The 12,101-nt window shown below is 40.7% G+C and overlaps 1 protein-coding gene across 1 annotated transcript; it reads right to left on the bottom strand.

Annotated features, from left to right (window-relative positions):
• Positions 1-584: 584 nt before the first annotated feature.
• Positions 585-12,042, bottom strand: LOC118423328 (superoxide dismutase [Mn], mitochondrial-like). The gene is made up of 5 exons (XM_035831452.1): positions 11,904-12,042; positions 7,412-7,611; positions 6,023-6,139; positions 5,362-5,541; positions 585-1,415 (listed from the first exon to the last, which is right to left on the bottom strand). Exons 1-5 carry the CDS (start codon positions 11,930-11,932, stop codon positions 1,270-1,272), a joined length of 672 nt encoding a protein of 223 aa, XP_035687345.1. The 5' UTR covers positions 11,933-12,042; the 3' UTR covers positions 585-1,269.
• Positions 12,043-12,101: the final 59 nt, after the last annotated feature.

The raw sequence follows: 12,101 nt of genomic DNA, 5'->3' as shown, positions 1-12,101 counted from the left end.
CCAGCAACCAGCACACAGCAACTAGTCATCTCACCAACCAGACTTGAACCAAGTAACAACTGTTATAGTAGCCAATCAACCATCCAGCTAAGATGATCTAGCAAACCAATCATCTTAGCTACCCAACCAGCAAATCCATAGCACACAACAAACTAGTCAACTCACCAACCAGACTTGAACCAAATAACAACTGTTACAGTAGCCAATCAACCATCCAGCTATTAAGATGATGTAGCAAACCAATCATCTTAGCTACCCAACCAGCAAATCCATAGCACACAACAAAGTAGTCAACTCACCAACCAGACATGAACCAAACAAGCCATATGTAGCTAACCATTCATCCAGCTAGCAAAACAGTTATCTAGCTACCAACCAACCAACCAACCAACCAACCAACCAACCAACCAACCAACCAACCAACCAACCAACCAACCAACCAAACAAACAACCAAACAAACAACCAAACAAACAACCAAACAAACAACCAAACAAACAACCAAACAAACAACCAAACAAACAAACACAAATAATGTATTAATGAATTGTACAATGTGTATGAAATGATGAATGACAACATCATGTTGTTTTTAGATCATCTATATTGTACTTCATTTCGAATTGTCACACAGAGACAAGTTTAGACCACAGCAGTCGTGTAAACAAAAATAAACAAAAAGATTGTCGTCTCGTAAACAAGATAGAACCTCATCAATCACAGCCAAATTCTAAATTCAATGCAGCGTGATGCAATATTACAGTAAATTCTCGAAGAATTATCAATACCATAACTCATATTCTCTTGCATCAAATTTGAAAAGACCAACTTTCTGTTGCTGTTACTTACTGTTAAAGGCATTGCTTTGAATTTGACAGTTTTGCTTCTATTCAATATTTGTGTGTGCAGATTACAAGTACACTATGCGACACAACAAGTGAAATTATGTAATGCCGTTTCACACATATAACACTGGTTCACCTTTATCCGAGGGTAACCGATACTCGTTGTTTGTAAGAAAACGTATTTAGGGAGATGAAATCGACGGACGGTGGTTTAAATTTCAAATCGGAACATTTTGAAAATATTGCAAATTTGAAACCACTGTCAGCAGACTTAATACTCCTAAATGTGCTGATTTTAAAGACAATGGATAAACGTCACCCCACGGATAAAGGTGAAGTAGCGTTAGCATTTGTATCTGTTACCACAAGACTTCCAAAGCTATAATCAGTACCTAATACATGTATAGGCGAAGTGGACTTGACTGCTCATTTCTTAGCGGCAAGAAACCTCTCGTTGATGTTCTCCCAGCTAACAACATTCCAGATGGCGTTGACGTAGTCTGGCCGGACGTTCTTGTACTGTAAGTAGTACGCGTGCTCCCAGACATCTATGCCAAGGAGGGGGATGAGACCTGGGGGTGACAGTAGGAGGTGCCATTAATTTTGATTTCTGCCTAGGCATGGGAAATTCAACATATCTTTATAATTGTTATTAATAACACACAGAACATTAGAATTTAAAAAAAGCAGCACGTGACACTAGTTCACCTTTACCTACTGGGTGACCTATATCCATTGTTTTTAAAAAGAGAAATATCAAGTCAACAACTTGTGCTTTTAGACTACAATATTTTGAGAATAGAGCAATTTGAAACTACCGTCCATCGACCTGATATTCCTAAATACAAAAATGACAAAGGCGATAGGTCACCCTGTGTTACTGTTACTTGTAATATTCGTAGTGGTTTGAGTTTTGTTATTATTCATAGTGCCTCTTAAGTTACTGTAAAATCATGACTGCATGACTATGGATAATACACATTTTTATTTCACAGGATTATTTCAATAGTCAACTTAAAAAGACCAGTCCGTTCCATTCCCAACCAAATCAAATCGCTGTGAAAATAACTGAACTTATAGTAATAAGACCTAGGTTAGTGTTCCTATCTGTGAGAATGCATGGTGGTATTGCCAAATCTTATGTGCTATTTGCATTTTGTCATCAATGCCACAAGAGTAATACAGTAGTTATGATTTCCCTGCTGTGATACGATAAACAGGTAGACAAAACACTTTGGGTCTACGTATCTACCACAACAAGTTTATTGTACAGTTATGTAGCATGAAATACAGCCGAGAAGGAAATGTTTCTAAATCAATGTAGGCAATTTAGAATATAATAACTACTTTTTTCTCCCTGGGTGAGGAGGTATTTTAAACCTTCTAGGAAGTATAATAACTGTTATTATCTAGTCTAAATAACAGAGTATTAGGTGTGCAGTGTACTATCATAGTATTTCAAATGTTTGTGATAGAGGCTCTGGTATTTGTGCAAAATAAAAAGATTAAAGAAAAACAAAAACAAAAACAATTGTAGTTGTTGGACTTTGTTTGTTTGCATTGCATACCCAGTTAACCACCTCAAGGTGTAACACAACAAGCTTAAGGTTTGTACTGAACAGTACAAGCTGCATATCTGGACAGACTTACTGTAAATGCAGAAATGTTCGCGGTGGATTAATGTTCGCGGTTTTCGCAGTGACCACTTCACTGCGAAATTAAAACCACTGCGAACATTTTTCTATTATTGTATTAGACTGCAGTCTATGGTGTAACCGCGAACTTAAATCCACAGCGAAAAGTCCCTTTTCCCGCTACCGCGAAATTAAATCCCCGCAAACTTAAATACATTTACAGTATTTGGTCCACTCACACAGGAAAGGTCCCTAAGTGTTTTCCATAAGTGCGGTGGGTTCTTTAAAGTGCTCAAGGTGTGGCTCTCTTCAAACACGGGCCCTCCATTTAACAACCTATCTGAGGGACTTCTTTGCAAAATGAGTCTATGTCTTTGAAAAATGTGTTATCCACATGCATCTTTGATGAAACTTTAGAAAAGTGCCAGGATAACATTTGATAGAAATCAGCAGCTGTGAAATACGCAAAGCTATATCAACTTAACAATAGTTAACAATTTGTTACAAATGCAACTACAAAGAGAGAAAAAAACAATCATATGGTTTTTGTGTCTTTATATTGTAAAACATACTATTTTACTAGCCTCCATAGCAGGCTTTCTGGGCCTTTTTTGGCTCATAATACACTTTTGCTGGCCATTTCTATTTGTACTTGGTTGCTGATTGCTGGCGTTTTCTGATTGCCGGCCTCCGGAGTAGGCTACTATTTTACTGAGTTTCCAGCCATTCTTTTTACACAAAAAAGTTTGTTTTAATCAATAAATCTTTCATCTGCATTTACAATTTCTTGCCCAAAGTCTAATTGCAAGGGAACACACACATAGATGCATATTCTATTTATCTGCCGTTTCTGATGACGACCTGATGTTTCTGTATTATTACATTACTGGGGCTTCTCTCCTCTGGAGGTAGTCCCCATACTCAAAAGCTCAAAAAGATTGTGGTAACCGTATCAAAAAGCTTTTTTACAGTTGGCACCTTACTGCACCAAACACCTACTTAGTTAACACTTGATCCTACACCTATGCCACTTTTTACTGAAGAAAAATGTGATAAACATCTTTAAGTTATCAGCCTAAGTGGTTATATCTTTGTCCTCTTAAGGTAAAACCAGCGACAGTGATTATCTTGAGACAGTAGTGCTCCGTTGTTACTGCTGATGTTAAGTCAGATAGCAGAAGTCCCTTAAGAGGACCTTAATGGGAATAGACAGTTCTTAAATGCAACCTGAGCAATATTAGCCCGAGTCAGGGGTGTAGAACTTCAATTATCAAAGTCAATTTTGGGGGCACTTTTCTACGTAATAAGATGAAGCAATTTCCATTCCATACCAACATTCAATGTGCAAATACTCAATGCCACAGAGACATGAGGATGCAGTGAAGTCTACTTTGCGACTTGTTTCTGCGCCGTTTGTAACTGCACAAAGTATGCAAAAACGATGAAAATGTGGGAATGTAGTGCAGTTCATATCAGTTTCATACAGATTGCCTTATCCAGAATATTTCCACTTTAGATGCTCTAATATTGCTTAGGTTGCCTTTAATAATGGGAATAGCAGTTTTAAGTTACTGCACTGGGTATGTTTAAAATTCTATGTACCTATTCTTAAATCAGTTAATGTGGTGTAATCATAGATCTAATTGTTTCAGAGATTTGATGGCCTTTGTTAGTTTTCTGTATACTACAGCCAGTATAATCGCCCTTCAGAGTAACACACCAGCTTTGCTGTCACAGGTAGCAGTTGGTTACGCAAGGCTTGAAAATACTGGGTACATGTGCACCTTGGTGCACCCAAAATTGGAGATGTGCACCCATTATTTTTTCTTTGGGTTCACCCGAATATTTTCATTGGTTTACGAATGTAAAGATATCAAAGTACACAGGTATGCACCATACACTTCCCATCTAAATAAGCGTTAGAAAGATAACAAAATGTTTGTCATAATACCTAATAAAGTGGAAGCCAGTTAATTGCAAAATGGATTAATACACACTTCTATTAACTGCACGGAATCCCCAAATCCCAAACCGGTGCTGTCCAGCTAGATAACTTCGTATATTGCACCCGCCAGATAATAGCACCAAATTCACTGGCAAATAGGCCGTGCAAATTCAAGCGGCTTCTACTGTATAAGAATTTGAAGTTGGGATTTGGAATCATTGAAATTTTTGTCATAGAGCTCCCATTTCAGATTCAAGCTCATAAGAGGAGCAGTAAGGTTTTTGATAAGTTTTTTTTTTCTGACATTCTACTTTATTTTATGTGGTGCACCCAATTTTTATAGGTACACCCCCAAATAAATTTTGAGCCCTGTTTCGACTTGTCACACCTATAACCTTTGTGTATATAACTTCAGGCAATGTTTATATCAAAGCTATTTAGTGAGAACGCCCTGTCCTATTGTACTTGATCACGTCTAAGACTTTGATTGTTCTCGAAAAAAACAAAATTGTCAAAGCCTGGGTTGGTACTTATCTAGCAGAGATTTAGTAGTCTGTATTTCTGCCAGTTCATTAGTGAAAACAAAAACAGTCCAAGGAAAAAAAAAACTTCTCTAATGTCCAAGCAGATGTAAAGATCTGGTTAATTCACCAGGGAGTGAGTGTGAGTGAGTGAGTAACAATTCAGCAATGACAGGCTTAAAACAATGAAAATGAGCTGGATCCTTGTATCTGCTTGGAGATTAGAATATCACTATACTGTAAATTTATCAATTTTTGTAGGGACTTCTCCATTTTGCAGTAGAAGGAGAGAAGTTTTCATGGTGTTTGAACTTTGCAGTTGAAGCAATTCTTAAGTATAGAAGTAATAATTCTGGTGAAGAAGTCACCAGTAAAATAAACACACCACAGCAATTTCAAGATGTACAGTACTTCCTACCTGTGGTTGCTTGGAGGGGATCCTGGTTAGCACAGGCAGCGATACTCAGTCTGTTATTCTCTTTATCATATCCCAGCCACCCCCATCCAGACCCCTGCACGGCCACAGAAGCTGCTGACATCTTCTTCTTCAGGTTCTCGAAGGAGCCGAAGTCACGGTTGATCGCCTCAAGGACTTCTCCTGGAGATAATAAGATGCTACACTTAAATTCCTGCATCAGATGATGTATAGGGCAGGGCCTATCTCCATTCCAGTAGCCTTTGACCACACAACTTTGTACAATTGCTACAGCAGGGGGCTAATTCACTTGTAGTGATCGATGTGTGTTCAACTTCCATACTCTTTCCCAAATGCTGAGTGCTAAGCAGAGAAAGCAGCACGTACCATTTTAAAAGTCATTGATACTCGCCGTGCCCCAACATTGTGCCACTTTGCACCACCTTCCTCACGTCACTCAGGTGAATAAATGTGCACCTGATTTCGGTCTGGGGGGTAAAAGACTACCTTTACCTTCTGTCTGTATGTGAAACTGTTAAAATAAGTCACTAACTTGAGTGTACATTGTCCTCGTCTGTCCAAAAGCCAATAAAGAAAAAATGCCAGTGAGTGAATGATTGAGGTTGAAAAATAAGATTTTTGAAGAATTATCTGTGTATCTTACCCTGCGGCTCCCCTCCTCCGTTAGGAGACAGGTTGGTCCAGAAGATGGAGTGGTTCAGGTGGCCTCCTCCGTTAAACTTCAGGGCTGGGCCTAGGGCTATCTCTGTTGTTACATCACCTGGAACAACAACAACAACATCAGCAACAGCTTCAACACTGGGCCTAGAGCTATCTCTGTTGTTACATCACCTGGAACAACATCAACAACAACAACAACATCAGCAACAGCTTCAACACTGGGCCTAGAGCTATCTCTGTTGTTACATCACCTGGAACAACATCAACAACAACAACAACATCAGCAACAGCTTCAACACTGGGCCTAGAGCTATCTCTGTTGTTACATCACCTGGAACAACAACAACAACAACAACAACAACATCAGCAACAGCTTCAACACTGGGCCTAGAGCTATCTCTGTTGTTACATCACCTGGAACAACAACAACAACAACAACATCAGCAACAGCTTCAACACTGGGCCTAGAGCTATCTCTGTTGTTACATCACCTGGAACAACAACAACAACAACAACATCAGCAACAGCTTCAACACTGGGCCTAGAGCTATCTCTGTTGTTACATCACCTGGAACAACAACAACAACAACATCAGCAACAGCTTCAACACTGGGCCTAGAGCTATCTCTGTTGTTACATCACCCGGAACAACATCAACAACAACATCAACAACAGTTTTAACACTGGGCCTAGAGCTATCTCTGTTGTTACATCACCTGGGAAAACAACAACAACAACATAAGCAACAGCTTCAACACTGGGCCTAGGGCTATCTCTGTTGTTACATCACCTGGGAAAACAACAACAACAACAACAACATCAGCAACGGCTTCAACACTGGGCCTAGAGCTATCTCTGTTGTTACATCACCTGGTAAAACAACAACAACAACAACATAAGCAACGGCTTCAACACTGGGCCTAGAGCTATCTCTGTTGTTACATCACCTGGAACAACAACAATAACAACAACAATGACAACAACAACGTATAACAACTTCAGCGCTTAGCCCAGGGCTATCACTGTTGTTACATCTCCTTAGACAATAACAAGATCAACAACTAAAATAACAGCTTTAGTGCTGGGCCAGAGAAACTGCCATGTCAACTTGGACTATATTTTAAGTAAACAGGGGTGCACAGTGTCGTCGTTGGAAGTAGAGTTCCATGACCACATACCTCCAATTTATGACACTGAGTCTTCTTCATTTATTTCAAAACTGTTACAACAGATCTTGTTGAACTGTCCTTGAGTGAATTTTAGCTGGGGGATGGCCTAAGATATAAAAACTTTCTCGTCACTTTTAAGATGACAGAATCAAACCATTTTCTCACACTCACAGACCATACAAATGAATGTCTAATTTGCATACCCTTAGCTTGTGCCTCTGCAAGTTTTTCCTCAGCCACGTTGAGGTTGTTGACATAGGTGGCGTGATGTTTGGAGTGGTGCAGCTGCATGATCTCTGCAGAGATGGTGGGCTCCAGCGCTCCGTAGTCATACGCCAGGTCAGGCAGGGTGTGCTTCAGTCGTGTTCCTGCCACAGCTAGCAGACCAGGGTGGGACGCAACCCTACAGGTCACGATCAGATGGATATAACATAATGTTACTTTTATCTATATTACTGAAGGTTTAGGTTTAGTTTTAGTTTTAGTCATACGCCAGGTTGGGCAGGGTGTGCTTCAGTCGTGTTCCTGCTGCCGCCAGCAGACCAGGGTGGGACGCAACCCTACAGGTCACGATCAGATGGATATAACATAATGTTACTTTTATCTATATTACTGAAGGTTTAGGTTTAGTTTTAGTTTTAGTCATACGCCAGGTTGGGCAGGGTGTGCTTCAGTCGTGTTCCTGCTGCCGCCAGCAGACCAGGGTGGGACGCAACCCTACAGGTCACGATCAGACGGATATAACATAATGTTATTTATGTCATACCTGGGCCGCGATAACGTTTGATACGGGTGTTCCAGATCGAGTGTTTATTTTCTGTACCACGCCGGCTTCTTAGTCCTAACACAGTCTTCCATTGATTAAATAGAACCCACTCTGCGTCCGCCGTTGTTTGGCAATCAAATCAGTGTTTTCCAACCTGGGTATGACATAAATAGAATACTATGTACTCTTTATCTATTTTGCTGAGGGGTAGGAGTGAAAAGGAGTTTTTTATGTTGAAAACAAAACTGTTCCGGTAGCACAAGAACAGTGTTACAGTGTCATGAGATTGAGAGGCACTGCAAATAAAACACTGTTAACTTTCAAGATTTCTGTAAATCACTGTCAAGTTGTAAGTGTACAGTGTAGCAACCCAATAAGAGGAGGAAATGAGGTGTTGCAATGTGGCCTCTGGTTTTGCAAGGAAAGCTTGCAGAAGCCTCAGAATTGACCTTGACCTTTTTATCTTCCCAAGACCCACCTACGTACTGAATACCATCATTAGACATTACCCATCCAGAGGTTCTAGTAAAGATACTAGTATGCTGAATACAAATATTCAAACACACACACACACATACGAACACACCAAAAACAACACCTCAATTGTTCAGGGCAGTAACAAAACTAGTAAAAAGTAATACAGTACTAGTAACACTATAGTATAAGTATAACACAGTAGTCATACAGTGGACATGTTAGCAAAGTCATGAGACATTACTTCACGAGGAGTGCTCACCAAGAAAACTGTTATCAAAACCACTTTGTAATATACCGCCATTTACAGTAGGCAAAAAATGCAGCATACGCCTCGCCTAAGCGGACACGTGTTGCTCCTCTTTCGTTCCTTTTCCGTTTCTGGGTGGAATCCGTGAACTGTTTGGCTGGTCCTGGACGCTTCTTACGCTTCTTATGCGGTGTTTTGAACGGCGCACTAGCGCCGTCCTCACTACCGCCTGGCTCCGCCATTTTGTTTCACAAGCTAGTCATGACGTCACGCACCCGGAACTCACCGGAGATTCCCGACCAATAACCGTTGATGATTGATTCTTTTTTGAATTCTCACCGGTGCCTAACTAGGGGGGACAACATGTTACATCGCGCGTAGGACGAAATGTTTGTAGGCTATTCTCTACGTTGCAAACGTGAAATAATGACACAAAAGTGTCAAAAAGTATCCAAAAGTAGTAGTAAATCTGAGATTTCTTAGTTCTAGAATATTTCAAATTTGAGCGCAAATAGTTGCGTAGTAGACCTTTAAAGGACTTTTACAAAAAAATTTTTGCAAGAGCCAATTAAGGAGCCTTAAACTACTGACCTCTAAGTTTGAAGGAATTTGACCCATTTGTCAAATGAACAATACAATAGGATGTGGCGGTATGATGATGGCTGTTTCTTCGTGTCCGAAGATCAATGGTAGGCAGACAAGGTTGCTTAGACGACCAGTCTGCCTGGCCTGCACGTGACTTTTTAAGGTGAAGGAGGGGTGTGCACTCCCTTCTCCACCCTCTCGTCTACTGGCGCACTAAGTCCTACAGGGACAGAACTGTTTGCCACGTAAGACGGCCCCAGCAGATGCAGGTTTATTATTTGGAGTTTCCGTCTCCTAGGAGGACTTCCGACCAAGGATGCAAAGGGTTCCTCCTACCCCTGACTCGTGTGTCATGGCGGGTGCGTCATGCCCGAACATGCCCCTATGGCCTGTCACCACCACAAAGGCCTGTCACTGACACTAGCCGCAGCTATGTACTCATTTACACCTGAGTTAGGTGAGGAAAGTCGTGTAAAGTACCTTTCCCAAGGGCACAAGATCGGTGACACGGCAAGCGGATTTGAACCCGGGACCTCTCGGGCCTGAGACCAACGCGCTCCCGATCGTGTCACGCGGTCCCACTGATGTGGTGGTATCATTACTAGTATAATACCACAATTTCACAGGTCAATGTATCAATAGTCACACATGTCTATACATAGAGTTTTGCTAGTTTCTCTACACCAGGGCTCGAAATTCATTTTTGGGATTAAGTGCATTGGTGCACCCAGCTTAAAAAATTGTGTGCACCAAAAAATTAATAGATAAAACTTAGTTACAAGCTATCAAATTCTTAAACAAGTACCATGAGTTGACAGACATTTTTATTATCTTTCTAACAGTTAGATGTCAAGAATATGATGTATACTAACTAGTATGTATACTTGGATATCTTTTCATACATAAACCTACTACATGTGTAGTAAGAAAATATTTGGGTGCACCCTGTGCACCCACAGAAAATAATTGGGTGCACAGCTCCAATTTTTGGTGCACCTGGGTGCACATGCACCCGGTATTTCGAGCCCTACTATACATAGAAATGTTTGCTGGTTTGCTAGTTTCTCTAATTGATCAGAGGAAGGGAGTTTGCCCACAAAAGGGAGTTTCGCCCCACCTTAAATCGAAGTCCCTTCCTTTGCAAAATCCCTTTTCCGGCAAAAGAGAACCTTATTTTTGAACAAAGAAATTTGAAAAAGATACACGGTCTGTTTGTAAACATCCCTGACCCAAATAATCGTGTCCATATGATGACTGTGAATCATAAGCAATCATGTGTAAAGATAACTATGGGGACCTCCCTTTCTTGTTTTGCCTCACAACAATGCATGTCTAATCTTAGATTTGCATTGTAGGCAGGTGGCATGTGCTGGTCAAATCTTTCCAGCAGAACTTTTTAAGCGTCAATAGGTATGAAGCTAGGCAAACAGATACATCAGATAAATACATGGCAAGCCATTGACATGTTTTTTCTGCACATGCATACTTTTCCTTTATGTTGATAAAACATGTTCTGATTTGGACTGTTATTATTACATGTAATTTCTACTCTTACAACCTAAGGTAATCTGTGTGACAAAAACTCTAGAATCTGCTGGCCCCTCCTTGCACATTGGGCGGGCTGCTATATAATAAGCAAGGTTTAATCAGGCCATCTTGCCAGTTTGTATACAGTCAAACCTGTATTAGAGGCCACCTGGACATTGTGGTCACTTTTTGTCAGTCCCTTGGATTTTTCCCATTGACCTAAGCAGTAAGAAACATTCTATTGTGGCCACCTGTCCAATGCGGCCACGGCAACACAATTTCAGGTCCTGTTGATACAGAAACACTGCCAATTGCGACCATAAAGCGGCCAGATGTCACCCAACCGGGTTTAAAATCGTAGTTTGCGAGGATTTGGAGTTCTCGACAGGGTCATTTTAGCTATAGCAGTAGATGCGCCTGCCTTGAACGTTTATATAGAGTGCAAGTCTTTTTCGCCGAATTTACAAACTTTCCGCATTACAATATCAATCATTTTCGGTAGATTTGACTTTGGCAGGGTCAGTTGAATTCTGAGATGTTCGGGACAATGTTACTTGGTGAGAAAGATTAGTGGGTACTGAAAACATGTGTAGCTTATTGCTTGCTCAATTGATCAACAGCTTACATGCAGGTAGGCTTGCTGTAAATGTTTAGAAAAAGTTTATCTCGCGTCTTGTTATCCCATCACAGTTTTGTGTCCAACATGCATCAACACTACTGACGTGACAAAAACGCCACCTTGCAGATCACAGCAAAAGTGCTGCAGTGCCATTAGCTATGGTGACCTTGTGAACTGTATCGTGACGTTATCCCTTTTCACTGTCTCTATCCTCACCATCTCACTATCAGGCACATTTTCCATTTATCCAAACCAACCCATATACACCTGGTCAGGTCAGGTATTTACTTGCCATCCGCTTTGTTTCTTAGATTTCTAAAGTTTACCAATGCCACAGTCTTTGCAAAACGTGCAAAATCATGTTATGATCCCGCCCAAGTTAACGGTGCTAGCTTTATGCACCTTAGTGCCCTTAACGTGACGATCAAACTCTGCCAAACTATCAAGAAGATTCAGAAGACTCACTAGACTCACCTCTGGGTCAGTTTGACACATGCCAACATCTTGAGACTTTAATCTGTTTTCCGAGGTTCACAGCACGCAGCAAGCTATCTGGAGAAAGGGGAGGGGTGATTAGACTATTCCACTACCGGGAACACTTTAAAATGAAAATACTCCAATAAACTCCATCGTCAACAATTATCATCAAAATGTATCAAACAAAAGTTAGAC

This window comes from Branchiostoma floridae, chromosome 9 (genome assembly GCF_000003815.2).
Source record: "Branchiostoma floridae strain S238N-H82 chromosome 9, Bfl_VNyyK, whole genome shotgun sequence".
NCBI classification, from domain to species: Eukaryota; Metazoa; Chordata; class Leptocardii; order Amphioxiformes; family Branchiostomatidae; genus Branchiostoma; species Branchiostoma floridae.
This window is presented reverse-complemented; position numbering and strand designations above follow the sequence as displayed.